Source organism: Zonotrichia leucophrys, chromosome 12, assembly GCF_028769735.1.
Source record: "Zonotrichia leucophrys gambelii isolate GWCS_2022_RI chromosome 12, RI_Zleu_2.0, whole genome shotgun sequence".
Taxonomy (NCBI): Eukaryota; Metazoa; Chordata; class Aves; order Passeriformes; family Passerellidae; genus Zonotrichia; species Zonotrichia leucophrys.
In genome coordinates this window covers 16,523,545-16,536,904 of record NC_088182.1, presented here as the reverse complement: position 1 = coordinate 16,536,904, position 13,360 = coordinate 16,523,545, and the positions used below count along the sequence as shown (strand labels likewise).

Below are 13,360 nucleotides of genomic sequence, written 5' to 3'. Positions count from 1 at the left end.
ATGACTAAACCAAAACTGGAGCTCTCCTGAATTAATAATCTCGGTTTGTGTTACTTTTAGTTTTGGCAGGAAAATTAAGTCAAAGAGGGGAAAATATGGGAGAAAGCTGAAGGATTTGTGTGTTGGGAAGCTGAGCTGCAGGCAGGGGCAGGGGTGAGCTTACCTCCAGCAGAAGGGGTAGCTGTGCTGGAAGGTGCTGCTGTGGATGAGCCGGCCCTTCTCCTTCAGCCATTTGATGATGTGCTTATCTGCATCCTGAAACACACATTGGCCTTGGGATGCACATTGCTCCAAGCTACCACAGGGTTTGTCTCAGATATTCAAATTAATTTATAAAAAATCTATGCATAACCCAGCATTTACACACATACACACAAAATTGTTATCAAGTTTATAATTTCCTGCAGGGGCACTGTAAAACACTAAATTTGCAGAGTTATTTGCTCTCCAAACCCTGTTTATTTACAGTGTCTTCAATGTGTCTCTGCTATATGGATAAATTAAAATTGATAAATTAAAGCATCAGTCTTTTAATACCCTTAACTCTCTTTCCACATACACACAACTGTGTATAAAATTCAGATTTTCTGAAGCACCAATACAAGCCAGAAACTACATTATTTAATATCCTAATGACTAAGTCTTCTAATTTTGTGGCAGGAAATCACACAGTGCTTTTTACCTAATATTTAAACTTCCTGATACCACATTCTTCTAAAGTGACTGAATTTCACCATTTGAAGCATATTTCACAGTAACTCCCTAACTAACTGGGATTTCATGCTAAGCTGGAAGTGAAAGCTGTATATTGGTAATTTAAGACAATCTAGTGAACATACAAGTGTCAATATGACACTAAGGAAAAAAAAATACAAATATCCACGAGTGGAAAATTCAGTATCATAAGATAATTTTCCAAGAGCCTTGCATTCAGATTTTTACCAGCAAGAAGCTAAACATGGAGCCTCCAGTGTCCTCTTATTTGCCTTAATGCATAAAGCAGGAAGGAAAGATAGCTGATTGAATCCTCAACTTAATTGGAAAAGACTGTAAAATCTTGCATTGCATTTGTTTACAGAACTTGCTTTGCTATCAAACTGGAGCAGCAGGGCTAAAAGCAATTTGTTTTCTCAGGACATGGAATTTAAGAGGCACTCCCTGCTAGGGATTTGTATCTGCAGCAATGTGGAGTTCCTGGGGGTTCCTTTTCCAGGGATTCTCCTGCATCTGCTGCAAGTAAATTCCCACTGCAGCACAGCCCACAAGTGGGGAAATGACTCAATTTCTCCCTTTTAGGGGGTCACATTACATTAACTGCCTGGGAGAAACTCAGTGATGGCACCTGGAAATCCAGAGTCATCCAGAGGTGAGGGAGGCCCTGCAGGCGTGCCTGGAGACTCTGGACACGACATTTGTGTCAGGAGAAGCTCAGAGTGAGTGAGAGCTGCAAACAGGATCCTCCTCTACCCTCTCACCAAAACATTACTTGCATTTCAACTTTTTTCTCAGCTGCTGAATAAACAAATTAAACAAATGTTAAAACAAATTTTAATTTATCCAGATACCAGTCACACATTGAAAACAAGCCCACCGAGGGAAAAAAAATAAAGCTTCTACCATATATAAAAGGTATCTTGAATAAAGTATTTCAGGCCCACTGACCTTCACATACTGCCCAGCAAAGTCAGTCACTTCTGCTGTGAAGCAGCCTGATGCATCCACAGGACACACAGGCACAGAGTCCTTCTGAATGATATTAAAATCCATGCAGACTCTGTAATCATCCTGCAAAAGAGACAAGCAGCAAGCTGTAAGAATACAAAATACTGGCTATGAGATCCATCCCTTGAAACAGAAATGAAATATTCAACAGAAAATGTGATGACTGGGCAAGAATAGCAAAATACTCAGGCTTCACTAATCCCTAGTGCTTATGAAAAAGTCCTTTTTTACAGGATTGTAGTTTTATTCATGCAGAAAATTATGATTTCTTCAGACTGTGCCCTAGTACAGGGGTTATGTGGATGTGTTTCTGTGCACATCAGTGCATATACACACACGTATTTTATGTGTCTGAGCACACACACACCCATGGAGAGAACAGCTTCAGGCAACCCTTGCATGGCAAAGGAATCCATCACTCCATCCTGAGCATGGATCTGCCCAGCTCTCAGGGGCCTCTTCAGAAAGCAGGTTGTTTTAATCAATCTAATTCTGGCATTTCACATAAGCAATCCCATTTTCTGAATGTCTTAACAAGCCAAAGCCCTTAAACCTGTATTTCTCAATCAGTTTTGGCCCATAGGCAATGCTACTGACCAAGAACCACACATGGACAACATCATAGTTTTTTTTCCTGGCCAGTCTCCGTTTAAATTTTTAATTTCCTGTAGCAGTAAGGGAAAAAAAAAAAAAAAACCAAGAGTTGCTTCAGACTTTCCAGAACATGACTGAACAATAATGGTATCGGAGAAAAGATTAAAACAAAATCAGTAGGGGGATAGAAAAGTTTAGATTTTACCTTCCAGGCTGAAGCGACAGTAAATCTGTATCTGACCCAGGACACAGAGCAGCTGTTTCACAGGAGCTGCACCTCCAGCACCCTCTGAGGCTGCCCAAGGACAGGGTGTAAATGCACATTTCACATGCAGGGCTCCACAGCTCCCTGAGCTCTCCTTCCCTGGCCCTGACCAACCCAGGGGCGCCAGGGCAGGGCTGCCATGTCCTTTGTGGCCTCACCCAGCCCCTCCAGCTCTCCCCACTGCCCCTGAGGCTCCCATTCTCCTAAGCCAGACCTGCTGTGTTTTACAAGGATGCAATCCATCCACAGATGGGGAAGTTGGCTGCTTCATGGACCAAAGCCTTACACACAGAATCCCTGCAGCCCCAGCACTCCCAGCCCTGTTGTCCTAGGGTGATGTTAGGATGCTTGTATCCCCATTCCTCCGTTCTGTTTATGCTGGATATCATGTTCTGTGCCTTCAAGACTGGCTCTGAAGAGTGAAAAAGTTTTGTTTTGCTTTCTTATCAGCCACTCCCCCACAGGTGGCAGGACATACAGACAGGGCAGTACATGGTGCTGCTTTTGCTTTTTGCTTGGCTTTTCACTTTGCTCTCACTCTTGCTTCTGCTCATTAGCTAGTTTAGCTAAACAGCCCAAATTTCTTCCTGGACTGTTTCTCCTTTCCTTTTTTGGGCCAACTTGAACCTGCTCCACTCTGGGACCTGCCAACACCTTGGCAGAGTTTGCACCTTGTGGCTGCAGCAGCTGCCCCAGCACAGGAGGGACTGATAACAGAGCGACCACCTTCAAGGGAGACTTTCTGAATTTCAGTGTGGTGTCATCCTGTATTGTTCATTTTGTGTGCTGGGGGTGCTGTGCCTGTTAAATAAACAGGTTCTTTCCACTTCTCTCTGAGGAATCCTTCCCAAACCAGTTGGGTTTGCTGTCTGGAAAGGCCCCCTTTGGAAATTCTCTCCCAAATTTGCCCTAAACCAGGACACCTGCCCAGCAGCTGCAGAAAGCATCCCATAATTATTGCCCCTGCCCTTGTCACCCAGAAGAGCCTGTCCAAGAGTGAGGACAGCTTCTGGCACACAACACTACTGCTGACATAAAAGCCAAGATCAACATCAGGTTTTTCCAGGATAGGAGTTACAGTGGTCACTCCTGTACCTCAAAATCCCTCAAAAGATAACACATTGAAGTTGTAATATACAAAATTAATAAGTACAGCTCATTTGTGAGAAATCAAAAGCTTTTTATGTGAAATTTTAACAAAATAACAGGAACACGAAGTCAAATGTTCACCTTCAGCACCTCTTAGCAAAAACAAACATCACTTTTGCCAAAAGTGTCAGGTACGAAAATAAAGTGCATCAGTAACAGATCTGTGAAAGTTGTGTGTCACAGCCTGAGCAGGCACGAGCAGTATTGCAAATTAAAAATTTGTATGCAAATTCAAGTGTTACTAAAGCTTTTAAGTTGACTGCAGGTACATCTGCATATGATGAAATACCTGAGCAGCTGAACTTCAGTGTCATGTTAATGTGGAGGTACAATGAGTTTACAGCATTTTTAATACACGTTTGTCTTGTTCTGTGAGCTTTAATTTTGATGTCTTTTGAACTGAAATAACAGAGGGCTCTGATATGGTGTGGCAGCTTGCATTTGGCAAAGGCATCACACAAGACAATGAAACTACACCTGGAACTAAATGGAAGTGAATTTTTACTTTTCTATTTTTTTGGAGAAGGTTACATTGCTGAGCTATCAGCAATACAGAACATACATCAGTAAGTGGGATTTCAAATAAATAAGTAAATAAAACCCTGTCTTTCCAATTTTATTTATCAAAGGGACTTACTTATATTGATGAGAAGGATCAGAGACAAAACTCAAGGCTTGCTGTGAAGGACTGTGCTTTATTTCCTCACCTCTGACCATCCTGGTGCAGTTATTCCTTTTCTATTCACCTTCACCTCAACAGGAAGGTGCAGAGGAGCCAATTAAGCAGGAACAGAACCCTGCCTGCTACCATGAACCATCTCCTCTCCTTCAGCTAAGCCTGTCTAAAGGCCAACAAGCAATACCAGCAGGATTCTGCACAGAGCCTGCTGTGGAATAATGAAATCCTGAGCTTACACCAGCACCTCTGGGAGCTTTTCTGAACAGAAATAATCCAGGGGCTATCAAAACTGAATTACATGCACCCCAAAAAGAAGGCAGCAGCTTTAAGTGCGACACACACTGTGCACTTTCCTTGTGAAGGCAGCACAGCCCATTGACTCAGGCACCAAAATTATCAAACCTCTCCTTAGCTATGACTGCAAGGTTTTGTTGGTGATCTCTGTGCACTTTTTCACCACACTGTTTTATATTTTTTTTTTCTTTGTGAAGCATTTAACTGTTACTGTCAGGTTTTTTTCATAAAAAAAATGTTTTACAAGTAATTGCTGATTTCCCAGAGGGGAGAGAAAGAAAAATATTTTTTCCTCTGTGTTTACAAAACTCAGTGGGCTTATTAAAAAAATCAAATAAAAGAGGGCAGATAACCCTTGCTCTAAGAGGCCAATCAAGCTTTCCAACAAGCTGTTTCCAATAAATTTAACTGGACTGTGCAAATACACAAACCACTCTTAGGGATTGTGTGATTCTTTCCTGTGCAGGGAAAGCTTCTTCCAGAGCTCCTTCCCCTCCTTCCCTCCATCTCCCACCCTCTGGAACACCCAGGATTCAGCTCCTGGGTGGGACAGGATTTACCCTCCTGAGGACACTGACCAGCCACCACCATTTCCTTCATTAACTGCTAACACAACCCACTCTAATTTGCTTTATTCAGAGCTATATTAAGCTGGAACATCTTTTCATATCAACCATCATCCTGACAAGGGAAACACCACCACAATGGATGTTCCCTTCAGCAAAATGCAGGGCAAAAAGGATGGAAGAGGATGGGCTATTTCACATGAATACAAAGAGGCCTGTTGCTAATGCCAAGTTTCTCTGGAAATTATGACAGAGCTCGTGGTCCAGGGATTGCTAATTGCTAGGCACTGCAAGTTTTTTGAGGGCATCTTTGGATAATGGCTGAAGACAGGACACTCTACAGAAAGGACAATGAGCCTAAAACAGTGCATTTAATTCAAGTGTCTAAAAACTGAAATTATTAAATCCATGACAAATTATTCCTCTTAGCCTTAAAAAAGAACCGACTGAGAGAAGGAACAATAAAGACAGAAACAAAAAAAAAGAATGGAGTGCAACAAAATCCTTTCACACCAAGGGATAAAGTCTCAGGACAAAAGCAGTGAAAGCATTTTCTCATTCTCTAAAAGCCCAGTGAGTAATGAAATTGAAACACTGAGCAGAACTGCTGTTCCCAACCAAAATCAACACTTAGCAAAGCCAGTTTTCACTACCAGTGCCACAGACCAGCCCTTCCCAAAGCTCCAGCTGCAGACTGAGAAAAGCTGAGCTCAGTGACACCCAAAAGATCCAGTGGTGAGTTCAGCTCACACAACACAACACAAACTCCAGAGGGAGACACAAAAATCTCCATCTAGCACAGGCACTAATGGAAGAGCTCATGAGAATGGAAAGCTACATGACATTCTTACACTTTTTAGCAGCAAATGAGAAGATTGTTGAACATCACTCACCCTGAGAGAGTCCCCAGGAGCTGGAAAACCCAGCAATGTGTGCTGGCCAAAATTCCCATCACAGATACACCACAGTGTACTTGATACTTACAGCACCAAAATAGGGAGCCTGATGGACAACCCCTGTGCCTTCCTCCTCCTTCACATAACCATCCACCACCACAGTAAAAGCACCATTTTCTTTGCACTGTAACACAAAAATAGTATTTTCTATATTATTTACTATATATTTACTCATTGAATATATTATTTATTATAAATATAATTCATATATATATAATATATAATATTATATATACATATATACACAATACATATTATATATACAATATATTATACATTATATATTATATCTTGTATCTTGTATATTATATCTTGTATCTTGTATATTATATCTTGTATCTTGTATATTATATCTTGTATCTTGTATATTATATCTTGTATCTTGTATATTATATCTTGTATCTTGTATATTATATCTTGTATCTTGTATATTATATCTTGTATCTTGTATATTATATATTGTATCTTGTATATTATATATTGTATCTTGTATATTATATATTGTATCTTGTATATTATATATTGTATCTTGTATATTATATATTGTATCTTGTATATTATATATTGTATCTTGTATATTATATATTGTATCTTGTATATTATATATTGTATCTTGTATATTATATATTGTATCTTGTATATTATATATTGTATCTTGTATATTGTATTTATTCATTTTTAATATTTTTATTTTTCTATTTTGATATTTATTAACACACATACAGCAAAACAGAGCTGTTCAGAACGTGGCAGAGCCAAGAGCCACACAAAAGAGGAAAGAATGACATCAAAAATCAGTGACACAGTAAAATGTGACATCCCTGCCATGACTTAATGGCTTCCCATAGCCCAGACACGTGTGTACTTCATTTAAAGAGTGTCAAGTGTGATTAAATCTCACACCTCTCCAGAAGGCCTCCAAGTCAATTACTCTTCAAGCCACAGCTCTTCACACAGTTCTGTGCTTAACAGACTTCAAATCAATATACTCTGAATGTGGAGACAACCAAGAAAGGTACAAAAATTTCCCTGCATTTCTGTATGTCCCCTATGCCTCTGAATTAAATAAAAAGTTTGATTTTATAGTCACACATTTTCCTTATTTCCTCCAGAGAATAAGAGCATGGTAAATACCAACTAAAAACAGAAGAGAAAATCCAGAAAAAATCTGCTAAGAAAAGATATGACAATTTTCAGTGTGTAAATATACAGATAATGAAAAATAAAGGGTTTATTATTCCTTAAAACAAAAATAGTAAAAAAAAAAACTGCAGTCACAGCTGAACCAAATATGTTACAAAATATTAGGTTTGGCTTGTTCTGAAGGGAGCTATTTTGAGATAAGATCTCCATTCTAAATAAAAAATTGTAGATGCCCCCATCTGCTCCTTACAAGTACAGCAGGACTCACAAAATTCATCCATTCCAACCCTCAGATGCACAGTCCAATATTCCACATTCAGCTGTGTTTGACTTTCCTCTAGAAAGATCAGAGATTGCTCCCTGCAGAGGTTTTCCCACCTTTGCTGACTCCTGCACATCTTTAGGAGCAGGAAATGTCTCAAATGGCCAAATCCCTCACAGGAGTTCCCAGCTGCCTGGCCAGCAGTGCTGCACCTCTTAATCAGATTTTAATCATCTTTTAATCAGATTTTTTTAAAAAATTAGAAAAATTCTCTAGGAACACTCCTGTTTCTAGATATTCTTTTATCATCCATGATGCCAGACCTAATGCAGCTGAAAAGCTGCATCCAGATAAATCTGATACATCAGTAGGGTTGTAGCAAAGGATTTTAAATCTTCAGTGGGAAATATGACCTGTCTGTGGTTGTTATCCAAGTCATTCCCTTGTGAAGACAAAGCTGGGCTTAGGAGGAAGACAACACTCACCAGATGAGAAAATTAAAGAATATTGGTTAATATGTACTTGTTAATATGTATTGAAGTTTCTCTTCAATGTGAAATTAAACTTCTATTTATCAACCAGTGTTTACTCTGAGTATATTTAAAACTTAAAGGAAAAAATTAGAGAAATAATCAACACTGTTTTTCAAACTTTCACTATTTAATACAATCTGGAGTTTGTTATTAGAACCCAAGATCTTTTTATAATATGAACAAGGAATACTCAGAATGGGTTTTATTTTTGTCTTTATACCCTGTATCAAACACCAAAGCGGTTCATCTTACCTGAATAAAATATTCAAAGAGTGGTTTGTATTTCTTGCCTTTAAGAACAATACCAGGAAACCTGAGGAGAAAGATTTACAAGAACATAAATTAACAACTTGAAAACTGTTTTTTTTTCTATTTGTTTCTTCACCTCCCTGACAGAATTTTGATTTCAGAAGATGAAAAGAATTTCCTTAAGTTTACTTCCCACCTCTGTGGTAACCTGGAGAAAAACCAATGTCTTTTATGCATCTCTGCCACCAGTCAGCAACTTGTACCTGATAGATTTCAATTAATCAGTGTAAATTAATAAAGGAATTAAGCATTAATGACAAGCTCCTTATGGTAAAGCTGGTATGGTAAATACTCAGCTCAGCACACACAACATATCCTCTAGGAATAGGGGAGATGTCTATTTTAAGCCTCAGCTTTGCAGATGGTTTATATGTTTTTATATTACACACAGCCTTAGGAATGTTTGAGGTGCTTAATCAGGATCAGATGAGAGAGAAGCATCCCAGTGCTCAGCCACACAGATACAGAATGTGAAGCACCAGAATTGGCTTAAAAAAAAAAAATGAAGTAGTTATATTCTTATTTAACACAAGTCAGAGAAAGGTAGAGGTTGTGGATCACATTCCTGATTTTCATTGTGGGATCTGAAATACTTTGTTTATCAAAGTTCTGGACTTCAGGTTGAAAAGTTATACAATGGTGCCTTCTTGTGACCTAAGCTATAGCAGCAAGATTTGTTTAAAATCACTTCAGCAATCCTTCACTCTCAGGAAATCAGAAATCTCTGGTTTGGATTCTTTAGAATCCAAAAAGAGACAACCAGGGAAATCAGTGTGAAGAAATTAAATGTTTAATATGCCAAAGGACTGAAGTCTTACACAAGGGGAGGGAAATGCTCAACAATCACATCCCACCTCTGCTAAATAACACAGGAATCCACTGAATGGCCAAAATTGGGTTTATACACCCAGACCCACTCATGAGTGCAAAGCAGCCAGTTCAGGGGACTTCACACACTGAACATTTTCATCAGACCATTCCCTGACCTCAGCCTGATCCTGCTATAGATTTTGTTCCACCAATTTCTCCCTCAAGGGCCTGACTGCTTGAGAAATTAAAACTGAGCTAAAGGAAGAAAAAAGAGCAGAAGTGGTGAATTTCATTTCCACGAATTTAGATACTTGTAGATCTAAATCTTTCACAGAACCATTCAACTACCAGCTACCTTTTAATTGTCTCACATTTGGGAAAATTAATTTTTACATAACAGAAAAACTGGAGCATGACCAAAACCAGAAAAGAAATCAGCTTGAGAAGAGACCATAGCACTAAAACAAAAAGAATTAAAATATACTGCTCTGCAAAGGGATTTGCCAGCAGCCTTATAGATGGGCAGAGGTTAAAAAAAATTTTAAAATAATCAGAGATTGGAGAGGGTGAGTGGTGGTGTTAGAAATGCCATTAGTCAGGGACATAAATACAACACCTGAAATGTGCATGATTGCCTTAAAGAGCAGAATCTTCCAATTTCTGATGCAGACACCACATCAAAAGAAGGCCAAAATGTTCTGTGCACTCCTGATACAGAATGACTGCAGTCACACTGAAGTTAAATTTGTAATGTTGCATTAAAAGAAGAATTTGGAAATAAAAGACAACAGACCAACAAATTTAATATATGAGCTAGCTTGCTTCTTTTTTAAGCCTAAAGCAAATGTATTTAAAAATACTTAAAAACATAAAATGGTTTTGATAGAAGTTTTTAGACACTGAAGAGGTTTCAAAAGACCAAAAAGGAACAGAATATCTGTATTTGCCAAGAGAACTGAAGCACTGATGGACCTAAAAACCACTGAGACAGATCTAACAACCTGATTCAACTTCAAGTGATGGACAGTCTTTAGTAAGAGAAGTGCTAAAGAATATAAAATGTGGATTTGTCAAGAACAAGCCACACAAAGCCAAAATTTTTGGGGCAGAATTGCCAGCTTAGATAGCAAGCAAGCAGATCAAATTTAGGTCTCAACGTCAGTGAGAGCTTTGACACTTTATCATCCCAACACACACAAACATGGATCTGGAGGATACCCCAGCACCTGAAGAGAAAGTTGTGGTTAATTCAGTATCAGCCCAACAGAAAATGCCCAGTGGGGCCTGGCAGGACCAGCCTGGCACTGTTCATGATTCCACTGATGACTCAGAGGGGAGGGAAGAACTCCAGAGATCACAAGTTCAGCCAAGCCTGAAGAATGAGAGCGCTGAACATCATCCTAGAAACTGAACAGCAGCTTACATTGGTACAGACCAAGGGACAGATTAAGAGCATTCTCAGAGAGGGGGGAAGGGCAGAAATCAATGCAGAAATCTAAAATTATTCAACTGTCACAGTATGAACCATCAGAACAGGAAACATCTTAAACATTCCAGCTCTGCATTTCCCTGATTTAATGATTACATGTAACTGCTTAGCTGAAATATCCTCTACTTTTTCAATTTACAGCTTGATAAAAAGACTAAAATAGAAATAACTGATGCCAGTGAAGAAGAGTGTTATTCTCAAAACCATTTCTAGTCTTTATTTTTTTATTGTGGTTATGTGGGGTTTTATAGGGTTTCCTGGTTTGTTTGTTTGAATAAAGTGAACAAACAAATATTTGTTGTATTTGACCTCTTCAACAGGCTGCTGGTTTATACAAAATGTTTAAGAGAAGCCAAGGCAGACATTTTGTCTAAAGAGCTACAGAATTTAATACCTGCACCCCCTGCCCAGCCTGACTTCTCAAATAATTCCTCTTTTTCCACCTAATCAAGATGAGTAAGCACCCTGCAGAAAGCAATGGCTGCCACTAATTAGAGAAGTAATATTTATTTGCTAAAACCAATGGGGTTGCTTTGCCCATTCCCCTTTAAATCTTTACATCATGTGTAAAAAAGGAAGAAGGCACCTGGACCACACCTCCAGCATTTTCTCAAACTTTTACCTTTATCTAAACACAAAGGAGAAGGGTGGACTATGGAACCTTTATTCCCCACTACAATACAGGGACCCAATGAAACTTTTTTTCTATTTGTAGCTTCACATACAAGACCAGTTTGTTTCAGCAAATTTCAATTCCTTTTATAGATTTTTGCAATATAAACACAGATGCAGGGAAATCCATCTTCTTAACAACATTTAGAAAAACACTGGAAGCTAGCAAGTATAATAATTTATGTACTTGCCTGTCAAGTATCTGATATTCACTGTCAGATTTGTACAGTGCCACCAGCCTGGACTCCATCAAAATGTAAATCTTCCCTGTGGCTTTATCTAGAATATAAAATAAAACAGGAGTTTCACAAATCTGTTTAATCCCCTCATTTGCACCATCATGAAACCTTTCAATGTATGCAAGATATTGGAACAATAAAACTGCCCAAATAATCCTTTACTACTTTCCAGCTACTTTTTCTCCACTCAGCCAGTTAGGGAACACTTTCCAAAGGCTAAGTTTAAACAGAAACCACAAGATAAAACCCAGGCCACTGATTTTCAGTGTGTTTGGTTGTTGCAGAATCAGAAATCCTTGTCTAATATTGCTGAGTCAAACAAAAAGCAATTGAGAAGTTTCAGTAAATTATAACTGAAACAGAGGGAAATGATTGGAAGATGGACAATGAGTACATAAAATCAATATTATTAAGTTGTGAGGTAATGATTGCACTTCATGCAGCCTTCCTGAGATTTGCTATTTTAATTACATGCTTGGATTTCTTTTTAAAATAAATATATACCAACAAAGGAAGTTAACATCAAAAATGAGTGAAAGGTTATGAATAAAACTCATTTTCTATCCCAAAACATCCTGATTTCCTAACTTCACAAATTTTATTCAGGTTGCTAACTGAGGGTCCCTGTCCCACAGCACTGGGACATCCAAACCCATCTCAGGGCCTCAGGCAAGTGAGGATATTATTTCTGAAAATACCAAGTATTCTTTTTAAGATGAGCAAATTTATGGTAAAACTTTTGAAAACTGAAACATACTTAGTTCTCTTCAAAGAAAGAAAACCCAAACAGGTGGAGTTCACTGCAAAGGACTGCACAACCTCATGTTTAACACACAACAGATTCATGTGGTTATGTTGAAACTGGAAATTCCTACTCACTATTTTACTTTATTAAAAAGAAGAGGAGAGGCATTTGTAGATGAAGGTATAATTAAAGACTACAAACATACACAACATTTTTTATTATTCTTTACTTCATCTATCAGTATTTTGTAAGGAAGAGTCAATTCATGTTAAATAAGAGCAGAGCAGCTGGAAATCATCAGCCACATCCAAAGTGAATCTCACCCTTCACACTATCACTGGTTCAACCCCAGAAAGTTCTGTACATTTCACATAAACCAGACTAAAATACAAAACACAAATCCATGTCCACAGGCCCTGAAGGAAGAGGAGTTCTGTTCCACACTTGCCTTTCAGTTTTACATATTGCAGTTCTGGGTTAACACACAGGGCCAGGTTGCTGGGCAAGGTCCAGGGAGTTGTGGTCCAGGCAACAAGAGCAACACTTGGATCTTCCTCCAGAGGGAAGCTGACGGTCACTGAGGGATCCTGAACATCCTGAAACACAATTTAACATGCCATGCTCATCTGGGATGGAAAAGGTGAAGTGGGAACATTAAAAGTCAGGATAGAGCAATCACTGAGCTCCTCATGACACCAGTGCAGCCTGCCAGGCCAACCAGGCCACAGGGTTAAAATCCCCCCTTAGCAGGGAGATTTGGGGGATTTGCTGCCAAAACACCAAAGAAAGGCAAGTGCAGTTCCTATAGGCACCTCTTATAACCCCATTTTCAAAGTTTAGAACCAATCTCAAGGGTCAGGAAAATGAGCAGTTTCTCAGATACTGAGAAATACTTAGATACTGCTAAATAAAGCCTTTTCCACATTTTCCTCT

At 38.8% G+C, this 13,360-nt stretch overlaps 1 protein-coding gene across 3 annotated transcripts in view; it reads right to left on the bottom strand.

Annotated features, from left to right (window-relative positions):
- Positions 1–13,360, bottom strand: part of IARS1 (isoleucyl-tRNA synthetase 1) — a 96,409-nt gene that overhangs the window by 63,556 nt on the left and 19,493 nt on the right. For all 3 annotated transcript variants that reach the window (XM_064723822.1, XM_064723820.1, XM_064723821.1), the window contains exons 8-13: positions 12,876–13,023; positions 11,635–11,722; positions 8,416–8,476; positions 6,254–6,349; positions 1,663–1,785; positions 164–255 (exon numbers count right to left, since the gene is read on the bottom strand). In XM_064723822.1, coding sequence (XP_064579892.1) covers positions 164–255; positions 1,663–1,785; positions 6,254–6,349; positions 8,416–8,476; positions 11,635–11,722; positions 12,876–13,023 — 608 coding nt within the window. The remainder of the gene's footprint in view (positions 1–163; positions 256–1,662; positions 1,786–6,253; positions 6,350–8,415; positions 8,477–11,634; positions 11,723–12,875; positions 13,024–13,360) is intronic.